The 15,941-nt window shown below is 38.0% G+C and overlaps 1 protein-coding gene across 3 annotated transcripts in view; it reads left to right on the forward strand.

Moving 5' to 3' along the window:
- The window catches only part of VCAN (versican), a 106,181-nt gene that overhangs the window by 9,001 nt on the left and 81,239 nt on the right, over positions 1-15,941 (forward strand). For all 3 annotated transcript variants that reach the window (XM_036309020.1, XM_036309021.1, XM_036309022.1), the window contains exons 2-5: positions 4,011-4,086; positions 10,511-10,885; positions 14,304-14,478; positions 14,564-14,691. In XM_036309020.1, the coding sequence (XP_036164913.1) occupies positions 4,017-4,086; positions 10,511-10,885; positions 14,304-14,478; positions 14,564-14,691 (748 nt within the window). In that variant the 5' untranslated portion in view covers positions 4,011-4,016. The remainder of the gene's footprint in view (positions 1-4,010; positions 4,087-10,510; positions 10,886-14,303; positions 14,479-14,563; positions 14,692-15,941) is intronic.

Consider the following 15,941-nt stretch of genomic DNA (forward strand, 5'->3'; position numbering starts at 1 on the left):
AGCACACAGAGCCAAGCTGAGAGGCTGCTGATTGCTTAGAGCTAGTGACTGGCTCTAAGATGAACCTACAGCTGCTAGATCTGAACTTTTTTTTTTTTTTTTAAAGTCAGAGATGTGAGACTTAGTATGAAAACTCAAAGTTTTACATGTTGGCAACTTATTTAAACATAATTTTACAAATGTAGTTAAAATGTGACCAATGTATCTCTCCCTTATATTTTCAATATACTGGCTTCATTCCTTATCCTTGTCTTAAGGGCAATTTTAAGGCAAGTGGTGAGAATACTTGTTACATTAAGGATGAAGTATGGTACACGGAGTTAGACTTTGAGTGTCTGTCTTGGAGGAGATGAGGATGCAGGAGATCCATTCCTGGGGCAGGATCACATCTCTACTCTGGGTTTGTTATGAGATCCAATAGTCAGGGGTGGGCAAACTTTTTGACTCGAGGGCCACAATGGGTTCTTAAACTGGACCGGAGGGCCGGAACAAAAGCATGGATGGAGTGTTTGTGTGAACTAATATAAATTCAAAGTAAACATCATTACATAAAAGGGTATGATCTTTTTTTTTTTTTTTTAGTTTTATTCATTTCAAATGGGCCGGATCCGGTCCGCGGGCCGTCGTTTGCCCACGGCTGGTCTAGATATTGACAAACATCAGATATTATTGTGTTATGGTGAATAACCATCTAGACTGATTTAAATCTACTTCAGGTATTAATTAGCCTACTTGCCCATATTCATAAAGGATTATTGGCACTTTGCTGCTTAAAAGTGTGTTTCTGAATAGAATATGGAAGCATTAGTTATGCATTTGGCTGGTGTATGAATCTCCTTCAAGGGTCTACTCTAAACCTGGCACTGTGGAACTATTGTGGGGATTAGTAAGTTGAATATGGTACTAGCTCTGACTGCTAGAGCTAGGTCTACAGAGGAGATAAAACATGTTTACAAGTACTGATTCAAAGCACATCAGATAATTCATTGTAAGCACAGAATTGCACACATCCCCTATAGTAGTAGCCCAGCTTATAATGATCAAGTATAAGAGCTTCAAATACTTTTAATTTTACTATTAGTTATATGAAACCAGGAAAAGAACACCTGAGAAAGACTGAATGAGTAAGTTCAATAACAAATATTGAGTACTGAGTACACCATGTATCACTGAGCTATATGTCCTATGCATTATTTTATCAATTCTTACAATCACTCCAATAATTACTACTTTTTAAAAAATGTATTTTTATTTATTTCAGAGAGGAAGGGAGAGGCAGAGAGAGATAGCAACATCAATGATGAGAATCATTGATTGGCTGCTTCCTGTAGGCCCCCTACTGGTATTGAGCCCACAACCCATGCATGTGCCCTTAAAGGGGAATTGAACCTGGGACCCTTCCATCTCTCTAGCCACTGAGCCAAATTGGCTAGGGATATTAAGTACTACTTTTAAAAATTAATTAGCTACTGAAAATGAAAGAATTAGTAATTTACCTAAAATCACAGAGTATAAGTACAGGATTCAGAACTTGAATTCAGGGCTACTTGACCATGGAGTCCAGATTTTTAACAATATGCTTATAAACATTCAGGATGATAGGATATTATTGTTTATAAGTACATTTATAGGAAGTTTTCTTATTTAGATTCAGTTAATATTCATAGAATGCATTTTCTTTGATAGCATTTTATGATATAATTTAAAATTTCATTTTTATGGAAACTTTTAACTATAGAGTGTGTGAAATTGATGTCTTTATTTTTACCTGAAATATTGTAATGGCATTGAGATATAGATGTATACTTTCTGTTTGCTGTGGTATCTTATAATAATTCCAAAAATGTAGAAATCTAATTTCTCAGTTAGTGTTAAACACTGTTTATTAGCATATCCCCGCAATTATATGCTAAATTGTAAATTTAATTGTCAAGGTTACATTAAGATTATCAACTGTTCACTGTGAGTTGTCAAATGGCCTATAGATGAAAAATACACATGTAATGTGTTAAGTTAAAAAATGCTCTTGCCCTGACCGGTTTGGCTCAGTGGAGAGAGCATCGGCCTGCGGACTGAAAGGTTCCAGGTTCAATTCCGGTCAAGGGCATGTGCCTTGGTTGTGGGCACATACACAGTGGGAAGTGTGCAGGAGGCAGCTGATCAATGTTTCTCTCTCACCGATGTTTCTGGCTCTCTATCCCTCTCCCTTCCTCTCTGTAAAAAATCAATAAAATATAAAAAAAAATGCTCTTCAGGAAATATCTGGAATCTTATAATTTTGTTTTCACACTTATTTCAAGATATATAAAATAAAGCAATCAAATGGAGACTAACATCTAGGAAAAATAAATAGCTGGCATAAATTATGAGATTGAAACTGAGCTTAAATTGGACTTAGATTCTTGTAGCATTTGGTTTTCAATCTAGGTTTCCTAAATAATACAGATTTTAGATAATTTGTAAGGAAAGAGTTAGGAAATTATTTAGGACACCAACTCAAATATGTGTCAGTCAGATGCCTTCAGCTACAAGTAACAACATTCCCTGATTTTACTGGGCTTAAATAAGAAAGGAATTTATTTCTCATATAAAAGAAAGTTCAAAGGAATGGCTCACTCCAGGCTTAAGCTCTGTTTCTCCTGAGTCTTTCTGAGCGTCACCCCCTGAGGCTATCTTACACACTCATGGATGAAAGACGGCTACAACAGCTTGAGAAGAATTATCCTATCATGATAATGTGCAGTGAAGAAAAGCAACCATCTTTTCTTTTTGTTCTCTTAAGATGAATATACCTTTCCCAGGAGCACCTGCTCACATCCCTGCAGAGATCTCCTCACATTTCATTGGCCAAAATCGCATTATACATTTATTTCAAAACTGATCACTGGTGACAGGAATTGGATTTCCTTACGGACAGTCAGGAACACCCCTTGGCTGGGGTTTGACCCAGGGTCCTCTAAAATATATGTCTGTGTGAAGGAGGGTAGATACTAGAATGGAAGCAGAGTGTTGTTGGAAAGGAGAAAGAGGAATGGCTACTTGTAGCCGACCGACATTGCCTACTATAGAATAGTCTAAATGTGGCTGGAAGGGCATGACTGTGGAGGTCAAATAATCTTCAAAATCCTTCAGAGATTGGCTCTTTGATTTCTAGATGGTCCCCAGCACTAGTACTTACCCTCCTCATAATTACAGCTTCTTAGAAATTTGAGCTGGAAGAGACCATTTGAGTCTGTTGAAACGACTTCCCCAAAGTCACACAGTAAATTAATGGCAAAGCAAGGGCAGGTTTCTTGACTCAGAACAGGGTGTTTCCTTTCGTTCGTAACCCTTCCAACTTTAGAACTATTAGAATGGCTTTAAAAGTCCTGGCAAGCACTGCCTTTTTTTTTTTTTTTTTTTTTTTTGGTAATTAACAGTTTCTCATAATACATTTATTTTGTTTGTGCAGCTTCCTAGAAACTAAATTGAGTCTGTTCTTTAAAAAAAACCTGCTGAAGTCTTTAATCTCTGTTTTGATATCATGTGCATGAACCACCAGGCTTCTTCTTACCTCACATTTGATGCAAATCCTCTTTCAACATCTCTCCCTATTGCTTCCCTATCTTCTCTCACTCCATCTATGACCAATTTCCTGTTTCCAAGCAGACTTTGTGGTCAGCCCTCTCTCTTGTGCCAGTTCCTAGCCACCAGGAAGAAGGCTGTGGTCCTGACTGTTCTTCCTACAGCCTACCCAGTTGTGGTTGTCCCACACATTCATGTTGTTATGTCCCCCAAATCAGGTTCTGGAATTATTTTGGTAATTACTCCATTGGGAGAGAGTCAAACTAATCATTAAAGTGCTAGGACAGCCTCTCCTATTATAATTTCTCTCCTGATTTTACAATCCAAAAGGAGCTGCTTCTTTTACTTTGATTACATATACACGTAGTGTACAAATAGCATGTGATTTATGGCCCACCATAAGCCTGAATGCTTATGATTTACTTTGTATTTTTCTTCATTTTCAGGACAAGATGTTGATTAATATAAAGAGCATCTTATGGATGTGCTCTACCTTAATAGCAACCCATGCACTACGTAAAGGTGAGTGTCTGGTAATAATTTCCTTGTTGCTAAGCAAAATAAAAATTTGAGTATTGGGGCATGAAATGGCAATATGGAATCACTAGAATAAAGGATGATTTTTTTAAATCTATTCAGTGCTGAAAATGTTTAGTTAAAATATTATTAGGCTGAAAACTGGTCTTCAATCAATCAGTCAATCAATCAATCAAAACAAAATAATGAACAAGATGCCAAAAGAAACAGGAGGGCTTTCAGTAACTTCCCAGATTACTTCCAGGCTGTGCAAAAAGGCTCCTACAGCCATCCTTTGGTATCACAGGAGACTGGTTCCAGGACCCTCCACAGATACCAAAATCTGAGAATGTTCAGTTCACTTATATGTCACTAGAGGCCCAGTGAATGAAAATTCGTTCACTTGGGAGGGGTCCCTCAGCCCGGCCTGCACCCTCTCGCAGTCCAGGACACCTTGGGGGACGTTCGACTGATGGCTTAGGCCTGCTCCCTGGGGGATCAGGTTTAAGCTGGCAGTCAGACATCCCTCTGTCAGCCCAGAGTCCCTTGGGGGATATCCGACTAACGGTTTAGCAGGCCTAAGCCGTTAGTCGGACATCCTTAGTGCTGCCATGGAGGCAGGAGAGGCTCCCGCCACCACTGCTGCTGCGCTGGCCAGCCATGAGCCAGCTTTTGGCTGAGTGGCGCTCCCCCCTATGGAAGCACACTAATCACCAGGGGGCAGCTCCTGCGTTGAGCGTCTGCCCCCTGGTGGTCAGTGTGTGTCATAGTGACCGGTCATCTCCGGTCATCCCACCATTAAGGTCAATTTGCATATTATCATTTTATTATATAGGATGGCATATTTGCATATAACCTATGTACATCCTCCCATATACTTTAAATCATGTATAGATTATTTGTAATGCCTAATATAATATAATGTGAATGCTATGTAAATAGTTGTACTGTATGGTTTAGGGAATAATGACAAGGAAAAAAAGTCTGTACATGTTCAGTATAGAGGCAACCATCTAAATTTAACCACATAGTACACATCAGCAATAACATAAGATTTAAAAAATTTCAATTTTCAGTTGGTTGAGTCTGTGGATGCAGAACCTACAGTTACAGAGGGCCAACTATATATGTCATTGGGCAATTTTTCCATCTTTTTCAATATTACTCAAAGACTTTCCTACTTAAAAAAAAAAAAAAGAATGACTATCAAACTCTCAGGAGACTAGATTTTGAGAAAAACCAAGAAAATAAAGAGAAGACTGAGAGCCAAGTATTTGCCCCTACCTCCTTTTCTTCCCTCTCTCTCTCTCTCTTTCTCTCCTTCCTACCCTCTCTCCCCCCTCCCTCCCTCTCTCCCTCTCTCTCTCCCTCTCTCCTGCCTTCCCTCTATAACTGGATAAGTTCACATGCACTTTTTTTTTTCTTAGCTTTAAATTACATATCCATCAAATGAATGTTTTATAATTCCAAATTTGTGGACTACGGTCCATGAAGAATGTTACTGCCTTGAACTTCAGTGATCTACTCCTGTCTAGTGTACCTCTCCAGAGTCAACTTCCACTTTCTTCTCAACTCATTCTACACTTCAGACTCTCTGAACTAATCTATAATTCCATCACACTTTCATATTACATGTCTTGTCACAAGTAATTTTTTCTGCTTGGTAGTCCATTCTCTTGTTCTTTACAGTTCTACTTCAACTCATTCTTTAAGATTCAAAGTTTAAGTATCACTCCATCCATCCATCCATCCACCTATTTATTCATCCACCCACCCCATCCATTCATATACAGTATATCTATCACTGTATTATATACTTTACTCCAAAAATAAGGGTTTTTTTTTAAAAACTAAAACTATGATCATAATTAAGAGATGCAATTAGTTGGGGCTAATTTCAGAAGAATTTACTTTTTTATATGAGAGACAAAGTTGAAAACATAAAATCCGCATAAAACAGATTTACCAAGTTTATATTTAGGCACACAGCAGTACCTAGTTGTGAGTCAACACAAGTACTTACATCTTGAGTTTTTTTTCTGTTTATTCTTAGGCCTTTAAAAAGTCAATAACTAACATTAAGGAACATCTTGCATACGGGTTATTGGCTTTATTTTAATACACAAAGAGCTCTTTGCTTTAACAATACCCATTATATTGATTATCTAGCACTGATCTAGTTATTTGAATATTCTTCTAATATTAATAAATGGAGTCATGCATAGTCATGAGTAAATAAATGTGCCATGCCAGCACAGCCAGGTTCGCTGAGCCTGAGAGGGGGCAGTGAGGGATTAAGAAAAGACAGACAAGAGAATAAAGCTGGGTCTTGATGGGATGCTACCCTCTCTGATGGAGAAACAGCGCTGCCTGCAAGCAGAATCTTTATTTTATATCCAGATTCCACGAGGCAAAGTAAGGGGTGGTCAAGATGTTTACAATATTCTCATGGGTTTCGAATCTATTCAATTACATGCACCTGATCAAGCTTTGTTTACTTGCTGCATCTCAGGCAGCCTGTATCACTTAGCCACCTGGGAGCCGCTCTCCCCAAATAAATAAACAAGAGAACAATGTTTATCACCTGAGAAAGAGATAAATTCCCATACTCTCAATCTGACATGTTTTTGGCCAAGGTCTCTGTGTTTATATGTGTGTTTGATCAAATGATGTAGATGGAATTCACATCAGCCTTCTTCTACAATTTTACTAACAGAGAATGAAAGATAATTGGTTATTCATTATTTATTTCTCTCTTACTGTATTCATTTAGTTCACTAACCATCTGGTGGGAACAGTGAACTTTTTTTTAGCATTCATTTTTATTACTTGGATTGTCAGAATTTCAGACAAGTTCTTGCAGGTAGCATTTTTCTTTTTAAAACAGGAATAGTGTATAAACATTATCCTCTGAACTACTTAATTTCTTTCTTAAAATATTTAGATTTAGTGAACTTAGTTTTTGTGACCCAGTACATTAAGACCCACGATTTCATACACAAAAGAGCTGACCACACAGCTTTTTGTTAATCCTGGATTCTATATGGAATATATATTTATATCTAACTAACCAAAGCTTTTACTTTTCTTGTACCTATAAACATCCAGGACAATACATAGCCCTTGGAAAGTTTTCCTTTTGACATCATTTTGTTCCAATATGTCTTTTCATTACCACAGAGTTATTAAAAAATGCTCTAAGTTTCTGAAACCTCCCTGTTGGATAGATTGGGCTGAATCTCATTTCTGCCCCTACACATCTAAAACTATGAAAAGAACTATCATTTAGTAATAAATATTAAGAAACTGGAAGTCACTTACTCTAGAACAGTGGATGGCAAACTGCGGCTCGCGAGCCACATGCAGCTCTTTGGCCCCTTGAGTGTGACCACAAAGTTTCAATTGCACTGTACGTGCGCGCCCGTATGTGGTATTTTGTGGAAGAGCCACACTCAAGGGGCCGCAGTTTGCCGACCACTGCCCTAGAATCATTTTTAAGGAGGTGATAAAGAGTCTTATAATTTATACCATCATTGTGGTTGATGATAAAGTTATTTATTCTCCATTATAAAAAGCAATACTTTATTTCTGGTGAAGTCAATCATATAAATAATTCTTCAGGAAGAAAGATAAGATTTTCTAGAACATAATGATAAATGTCAATTAGGAGATTCTTAGGTCATAGAATTCTCACCTCTTCCCTTCTCAGGACCCCTATTCTTGGCAAAATAAATAAATAAATAAATAAATAAATAAAAAATAAATAAATAGTGTAGTCATTATCTCCCTAGAGGGTTCTGAATTAGTGGACCATGTACCAGGTAGTAGTTTCTCTCTGGGAGTCTTCTGTGGACTTTATAGATTTATTTTAAAGATCATGGAATTGCTAACAGTTTTCAGTTCAGAAAGTAATTTAAAAAATAGGATGGATTAGAAATAGGCTAGGTACAGACTCTGGAAATGAAACAAAACTAATTCAGGGACAAAGGAAGATCCTAATAGATACCAAAGCTGAAAGATTCCTTGATTAGGTGTAAGGAGATCTGTGTTCTGGCCCAGGTGTGTCACCAGCCAGCTGGGATCTCGAGTGTCACTTCCTCTTAGTGGAGCATCCTTAGTGAAGGATTGGACCATTTTCACTCAGGATGAGCTTTAAGTAAGAGAATTTATTTTGTAAGTCAAGGAGGCCATTAAAAATAGAATTATTCCATTGCTATTAGATTCTAAAATATTAATAGTGTTTGTAACATTTTAAAGATTAACTTAGTTCAGCTAATAGCACACTTCATTTAATATTTATTTGATCTTGAGTGCTTTAAATCCTGTTTTGAACAAGCTTAATATAATTTGATAAAGTGATAAAGAAGTTTATGACAGCAATGATTATTATAAATTTGGAATGGTTACTGGTTTCTATAATCAATACAGTAAATATAAAACTGTATTAGTTATTTTACATTTAATTGTATCACATGAAGGATTTTATAGGCCAGTCCTTCTGAAGTTAAATTTCAATCTCTGACAATAGGGAGTATTTTTTTCTTAAAGATCATATCTTCACATCTTCCTGCAATTTTCAAAATGACTTATCCCCAGCTGAATCCACAGGGCTATATTGATAGCTATATAATTTCTGATGCATGCCCATATTCACATGTGTGTTACCAACACCTTTGACCATTAACATACTGAGTGTTAGATATACATCATTTGGTTAATTAAAAATCATTATTTCACTCCACCTAGAGGCTACTATTAACTTGTTCATCATATTTTCATTAAGTGTAAGTTGCTTATATATTAATAATAATTTCTATTATTACCAAAATATTGTCTGGCCAATTAGTAGACACTGGAAGATGGGGCTAGGGTGGGGAGGGAGTGAAAGAAAATTTCTTTTGCATGTAATAGTGTTAAATTGTAGCCAATGCCTTCTTTCTCATTAAAAGTTTAAAGGCTTAAACAGAAAGACATTGTGCTGATTAATACTTTAGGACGGTTATGTGAACAGCTGCCAACTTTCCCCCAGGATATAATCTAGAGGTAATGTTTCACTGCAAAGTGATTGCAGCTGGGTTTGTCATTATGATGAAAGCCTTTGGTTCTAACCCTGAACCGAAAGGGTCCCTCCAAGTGTTAGACTTGCCCGCTCCAGTCTCCAGAAGCAGTTTTTTAATTTCCACTTCCTCTTTGAGTTTTATTTTCATTTCCTTTAAGGTAATGTGGCAGTTATCTTAACAAACATTTTTCATCTTCTGACCTGTGACATAAATTTACCTTTTAACTGCTCTTTCTAGTATTGTTTTAGTCCTTTCAACCTGCATGGCTGATTCTAATCTTATTTTGGCCTTGATTACTTGCTGTCCTATACTTGCCTTATAGTATTACTTATTTGTTCATGTTAAACACTGAATTGCAAATAATTTAAAATTAATGTCGTATTTTTGGTGGATAAAATGAACATTGTTTATCCCTGTCTTTGTTATGAACATTATTGAAATTATATACTATTCTCTGTGTAGAAAATCATTCTCATTATTTCGTACTAGAGGCCTGGGGCACGAAATTCATGCACGGGGGGGGGGGGGGGGAGTGGTACCTCAGCACGACCTGTGCCCTCTCTCAGTCCCGGAGCCCTCAGAGGATGTACAACTGCCAGCTTAGGCCTGCTCCTTGCAGGACATTCTTAGCACTACTGTGGAAGCAGGAGAGGCTCCCGCCACCACCGCCGCTGCGCTGGCCACCCATGAGCTTGGCTCAGGGCTTCTGGCTGAGTGGTGCTCCCCCTGTGGGAGTGCATTGACCACCAGGGGCCAGCTCCTGTGTTGAGCGTCTGCCCCCTGGTGGTCAGTGCGTGTCATAGCGACCGGTCGTTCTGCCATTCAGTCAGTTTGCATATTAGCCTTTAATGCCTGCAGGATCAGGCCAAAACCAGCTCTCCAACATCCCCCAAAGGGTCCTGGATTGTGAGAGGGTGGAGCCTAGGCCAAGGGACCCCATGGGTACAGGATCAGAGCCGGGGAGGGACACGGGAGTTTGGCCAGCTGGGGAGGGACCGTGGAAAGGCTCCAGGGCTTGTCCAGCCTGTCTTGCTCAGTCCTGATAATCCAGACCCCAGCAGCAAGCTAACCTACTGGTTAGAGCATATGCCCCCTGGTGGTTAGTGCACGTCATAGCAACTGGTCAACCGGTTGACTGTCCGCCTCCTGGTGGTCAGTGCATGTCATAGTGAGTGGTTGAGTGGCCTTAGCATATCATTAGCATATTACGCTTTGATTGGTTGAACGGATGACTGGACAACCGGACACTTAGCATATTAGGCTTTTATTATATAGGATATGGATAAGAGTTTCTTTTCCACTCACATATTAAATAGACTCAGTTTGGGCTTTTTTAGGAATGTTAATTTGGTATTTTCTCTTTCTTCTAGTCAAAGTGGAAAAAAGCCCACCTGTGAAGGGCTCCCTCTCTGGAAAAGTGAACCTACCTTGTCATTTCTCAACCATGCCTACCTTACCACCCAGTTATAACACCAGCGACTTTCTCCGAATCAAATGGTCTAAGATTGAATTGGACAAGAGTGGAAAGGATTTAAAGGAGACTACTGTTCTTGTGGCTCAAGATGGGAATATCAAGATTGGCCAGGACTACAAGGGGAGAGTGTCTGTGCCTACACATCCCGAGGATGTGGGTGATGCCTCACTCACCATGGTCAAACTGCTTGCCAGTGACGCGGGCCTCTACCGCTGCGATGTCATGTATGGGATTGAAGACACACAAGAGACAGTGTCACTGACGGTGGACGGTAAGGCTTTTGGAATCTATAAGAAGGTAGTAAAACATGATACCTGGTTCAGAAGTGTTGTAGAACAGTAACTCAACAGTAACTCTTGTTTGGGGTTTGGACAAGTGGAAAAACCATCAGTCATCCCAACAGTCCATGTCTTTCACCAAAATGAACTGTTATTTATTGGGGGTTGGGGAGCCAGGGAGGTGACTTTTTGCACAGCAACTTCAATGATTCAATGTAGTCTGTAAATAATGTACAATGATTCATTATACTCTGGAAATAATGAATATGAAGACATGGTATATAGTTCAAGATCATTACTTTGTTTTTGAGACCTATCAATGATAGCTTTTTAAGACTGTACATGCTAATCTATTTTATTTTAATTTTTACGTGTGTGTATGCACATATACATATACACACATATGCATATACACATATCCATGTATATACACACACGATAAAATCCCCTTTACTTCTTTTTTTCTCACACTCCTAACATTATTTAAAATCTTTGAGTTCACCTGTAAGAAATATAAATTTTATCTTAATTTACATTGAAGATAGAAGGCACTTAATAAGTACCATGGTACATATCACAGTGCCTAAAAGGACTCAATAAATATTTGAATTGGATCAAAACAAGAACTCAGTGAATTTTTTTAAGGTTAATACACTAGTTAGCCATTAAATCCTGCAATGAAACATTTGGATTTTAGCCTTCTTTCAGTAGTGGCTTATATGTCATTTGAATTTAAGTTAGGAGACAAGGCAAAGAAAAATTGCTTTAATTGGGTACATTCATAATGCCATAGCTCTTGGAAGAAGAATATTTTGGCAAGTTACTAAGCAAAATTCTCGAACCCAGACATGATGGAACATAGTTTTCTTCCAACCTTCCATTTCCCTATATTTACCTTTCAGGAATATATACAAAGGGCTTTATTAAAACTCTTTCTTGTGTAGCCAAAAGGAAATACTTTAAATTTCAGATGCAACAAGTTAATTTTCTGGATATCCTTTTACAATCAGATTCTATAGCTCTCTCCCATAAATCTATTTTTATGTTAACCAGGCATAGACTAAATACTGTGGACTCGTCCATCTTTTAAGCTTTTTATCATTTATTTTAGTTAGCATAGAATTGTTTTGTTCTATTACTGTTTCTCTAGATAGATGGGTAATAGTGTAAGATGCACACTATATATAAATTTATACAACAATGTACATAAATATATACTATATAAATATAAATATATTAATATACATATATTGAAAATCCACAAAGGAGTTTAACAACTTCTTACAATTTTCATCATTAAAGAATTAGCAATGGATTTGTCCCTTGCCTTTCTGAAACAATGAAAATCCTCTGCTTAATCTCCTTAGCCCCATGAGATATTCAAATTCTCCCAACAATTGCAGATACTTGTACAGGCTGCTATTCCCTGCCTTGGTCATGGAGGCCCCTTTGTGCGCCCTTACTGCCAATCGTCAGTGCGCACGGAAGATTTTTAATTAGCAAGAAGACTATTTGAACGTCCATCAACATAAGACTAATCCAAAAGTGTTCAAATTCTTTCTTAAGCCTTAGGGATTATTACAAACTATGTCTCATACTTCCCCAATGCCACCATATATACTTCTTGGCAATTTCAGATTAGTTCTATAAAGGTACAAATTTTCTGAAAGGCATTTGATGACTTTTTTTTTTTTTACAATATTAGAAATGGAAAAACAAATGTTAGATGTCAGTGCATCTACGCAGGTCTTTTTGTGTTGGTCCTGATCCGGTGTCCTTATCTATGACATGGCTAGTCTGTTGCCCCATAGTTATTTTATTGGCACACGCCTCAGAGAGAGAATCTAAGGATGAGCATATCGGAGATTCTTATAAAAAGAAGTCAGAATGGGAACAATAGACTCTTGTCAACCCCAGTAAACTATTAGGAATAAAAGGAGAGTGGAAGATAGTTCAGAAACCAAAATTCATTCTGTGATGTGACTCAATAAAATCTTATCCATGAGACCCAGCTGCCCCAATTTCTATTTTCCAGTGACTTCTCAGGCACATTAGCTTGAGTCACTTTGCAGACTTATAGAAATAAGTCACCATATTTACTCCAGTTAAAAATGGAGATGCTCACCCAGCTAGCGTGGCTCAGTGGTTAAGCATCAACCTATGAACCAGGAGGTCAAGTTCGATTCCCGGTCAGGGCACATGCCCGGATTGCGGGCTCGGCCCCCAGTGTATGGCATGCAGGAGGCAGCCGGTCAATGATTCTCTCTCATCATTGATGCTTCTCTCTCTCTCTCTCCCTCTCCATTCCTCTCTAAAAATCAATGAAAACATATTTTTAAAAAATGGAGATGCTCTTGCTGAAGTGGGAGGAGAGGACTCACAGCTCCAGCCCCAGCTGTTCTTTCCTCAGCCCTCTTTCCTCAGCAAGAACTACTAGTTTATGCAGCTCCTAAACTACAACAAAATGGAATTTGAGGCAAGTACCAGGATTCCTGGCTTCTACCCATGGAATTGGGAGAACTTTATTTCAGGACTTCTTTGGGATAAAAGCCCTACATTTTATTTGTAATAGGGGAGACCCTAATTATGCTGGTCAGTTAGTGAACATTATTTGTAATAGGGGAGACCCTAATTATGCTGGTCAGTTAGTGAACATGATACACATTTGAATAGTAGTTAGTAGCCTAGCCAACATTTTAAAATTCTTTACCTAAGTTGAATGTCATATCAGTCAGATAACATAAGCAATATTAATTACGCTTTAGGGGAGGAAATTGAGGCTCAGTATATGATTACAGACTTGTATATGATCAAGGAGCTAATTAGGAATTAAAACAAGACTTCTCACTTATACATAGTGTGATATCTTTTCCACCTTAACATATTGTCTCTGTAAGTAAATATTTCATGTTGTATGTCTAGAGTGTTTATGAAGTGATGTTATTGAATGTTCCGTGCGTGTGTGTTTTTTGTTTTTTTGAGTTGGCTGTGGGAAAAGTCATGAAGTAGAAGCAGGTCTTGTGACCCCCTTAACTCTTTGTATCTCTTGCAATACCTACTCCCTTTAGTTGTCCAGTGTTCCCATGATAGTCTAGATACATCATGCATTAAGCCAACTATGCACCCCTTGGGATTTAGTGGCTTAAATCTTAGATTGTTTATGTGTGAACAGGAATTTGTGGCTAGGAAACTTTCTAATGGAGCAAAGTGGGACACCTAGGCGAATGGCATTTCTGCGGCTCCTCATATCACCATAATTTTGCATAATGCTACATAAAGTAAAAATAAAGAATTATCATGATGTTATTACCATGTTAGCAATTAATCTGATATACTGCTCCAGTGAGAAACTTTGCACATTGTTGTGGGAGATTTGAACATGCCAGTAATTGTTTGCTGCTATCTTTGCAGGGGTTGTATTTCACTACAGGGCAGCAACCAGCAGGTACACTCTGAATTTTGAGAATGCACAGAAGGCTTGTTTGGATGTTGGGGCGGTCATAGCAAGTCCAGAGCAGCTCAATGCTGCCTATGAAGATGGATTTGAGCAGTGTGATGCAGGCTGGCTGTCTGATCAGACCGTTAGGTAAGATGTCTGGGGGCCACAGTTTTTAATTCATCAATTTGGGAGTGAGAATAAAGTACTAATTATTAGTCCTTTCTTTCCCAAGATATCCCATCCGGACTCCTCGAGAAGGCTGTTATGGAGATATGATGGGGAAGGAAGGTGTCAGGACCTATGGATTCCGTTCTCCTCATGAAACTTACGACGTGTATTGCTACGTGGACCATCTGGATGGTAAGATGTTTACATTTCTCTAGTGTCCTTTGAACTAAGAGAATTGAGGAAAGACAGGGAGCATGTTGGAATAAAAGATGTCTTCACGCTTGCTTAAATTCCAAACAGCAACATTGAGTTTAAATGACCATATGATTCTGTGGTGAAATAAGCTTAAAGTGGAAAGAGAAGGAGGAGTGTGTAAATGGTTATGCAGCTTAGAAATGTCTTTAGTTAATAGCAGGTTTTCTTTCAGTCCTGCTGCTGTTGGACTATTTCCAATACACTTTCAGAGTATTAAGAATAGAAAGCTGTAAGGGTGGTACCTATTTTTGTGAGAACTTCAGGTAAAATCCTGTGATGACAAACCATGGTGAATCCAAGTGCTGATAAACACCCTAGAGCACAACCAAACAACCTTAGCTAGCCCAGGAGGGTGGTCATGTTGCACTTCTGTTTATTTTGCTACCCAGATATTCAGAGCAATCATTCATTCATTTGGCCAGTCAACATATTAAAAAAGCCACCTACTTTGTGATAGGTACTCTACTAGTTGTTAGGGATGTGAAGCCAGGTAAGTTATAAGCCTTGCTTTAAAGATGCTTAGAGTCTGACTGATTTTAGATGATCACATCTCACTTAGCATGAGTTAGAGCTTCCTAAAGACAAGGGTCTTTCAATAGTGGCAACATTATCTGAGGGATGCAATGAAGTTTTATTATTAAACATATGGAATACAAGTTTCTGTGACTTTAGAAATGGGGTTTCATTTATATCAACAGATATCTTAGAAGCCCAAATATATAAATAGAAGTATTGAATTGAGTTGTACATTTAATTTTGTCTGGGTACACATAAAAACAATAATCTCTTTGTTCTTATCTGTAAAATTAGGAGATTGGACTAGGCAATTGACATGGTCTCTTCCAATATTATAATTCTATGATTTTATGAATTGAATAAACAACCTCAGAGACTGAGAGCTAGAAAAGAAGCAGCTTATATTTTCCTGACTAATTTTGAATCAGAGGGGCTGCCTACAAGAAGGCTTTTAAAGTGTGTTTCCCTAGCATCTTAACATTCTTATTGTAACTCTCATTTCAGACTGGTAATGTATTTTCTAAACCAGAACTTCAGATACTAGCAATTCCCTTTTTGTGTAGGGACAAAGGGGAAAAAATACATGTAAAGTCCAAACTATGACATAGTTTTTTTTTCTTCCTTTACTTTAAGTTTCATTTAATAGGAGAGAGTTGGTAGGAGAATCTAGT

This window comes from Myotis myotis, unplaced genomic scaffold (genome assembly GCF_014108235.1).
Source record: "Myotis myotis isolate mMyoMyo1 unplaced genomic scaffold, mMyoMyo1.p scaffold_m19_p_5, whole genome shotgun sequence".
In the NCBI taxonomy this organism is placed as follows: Eukaryota; Metazoa; Chordata; class Mammalia; order Chiroptera; family Vespertilionidae; genus Myotis; species Myotis myotis.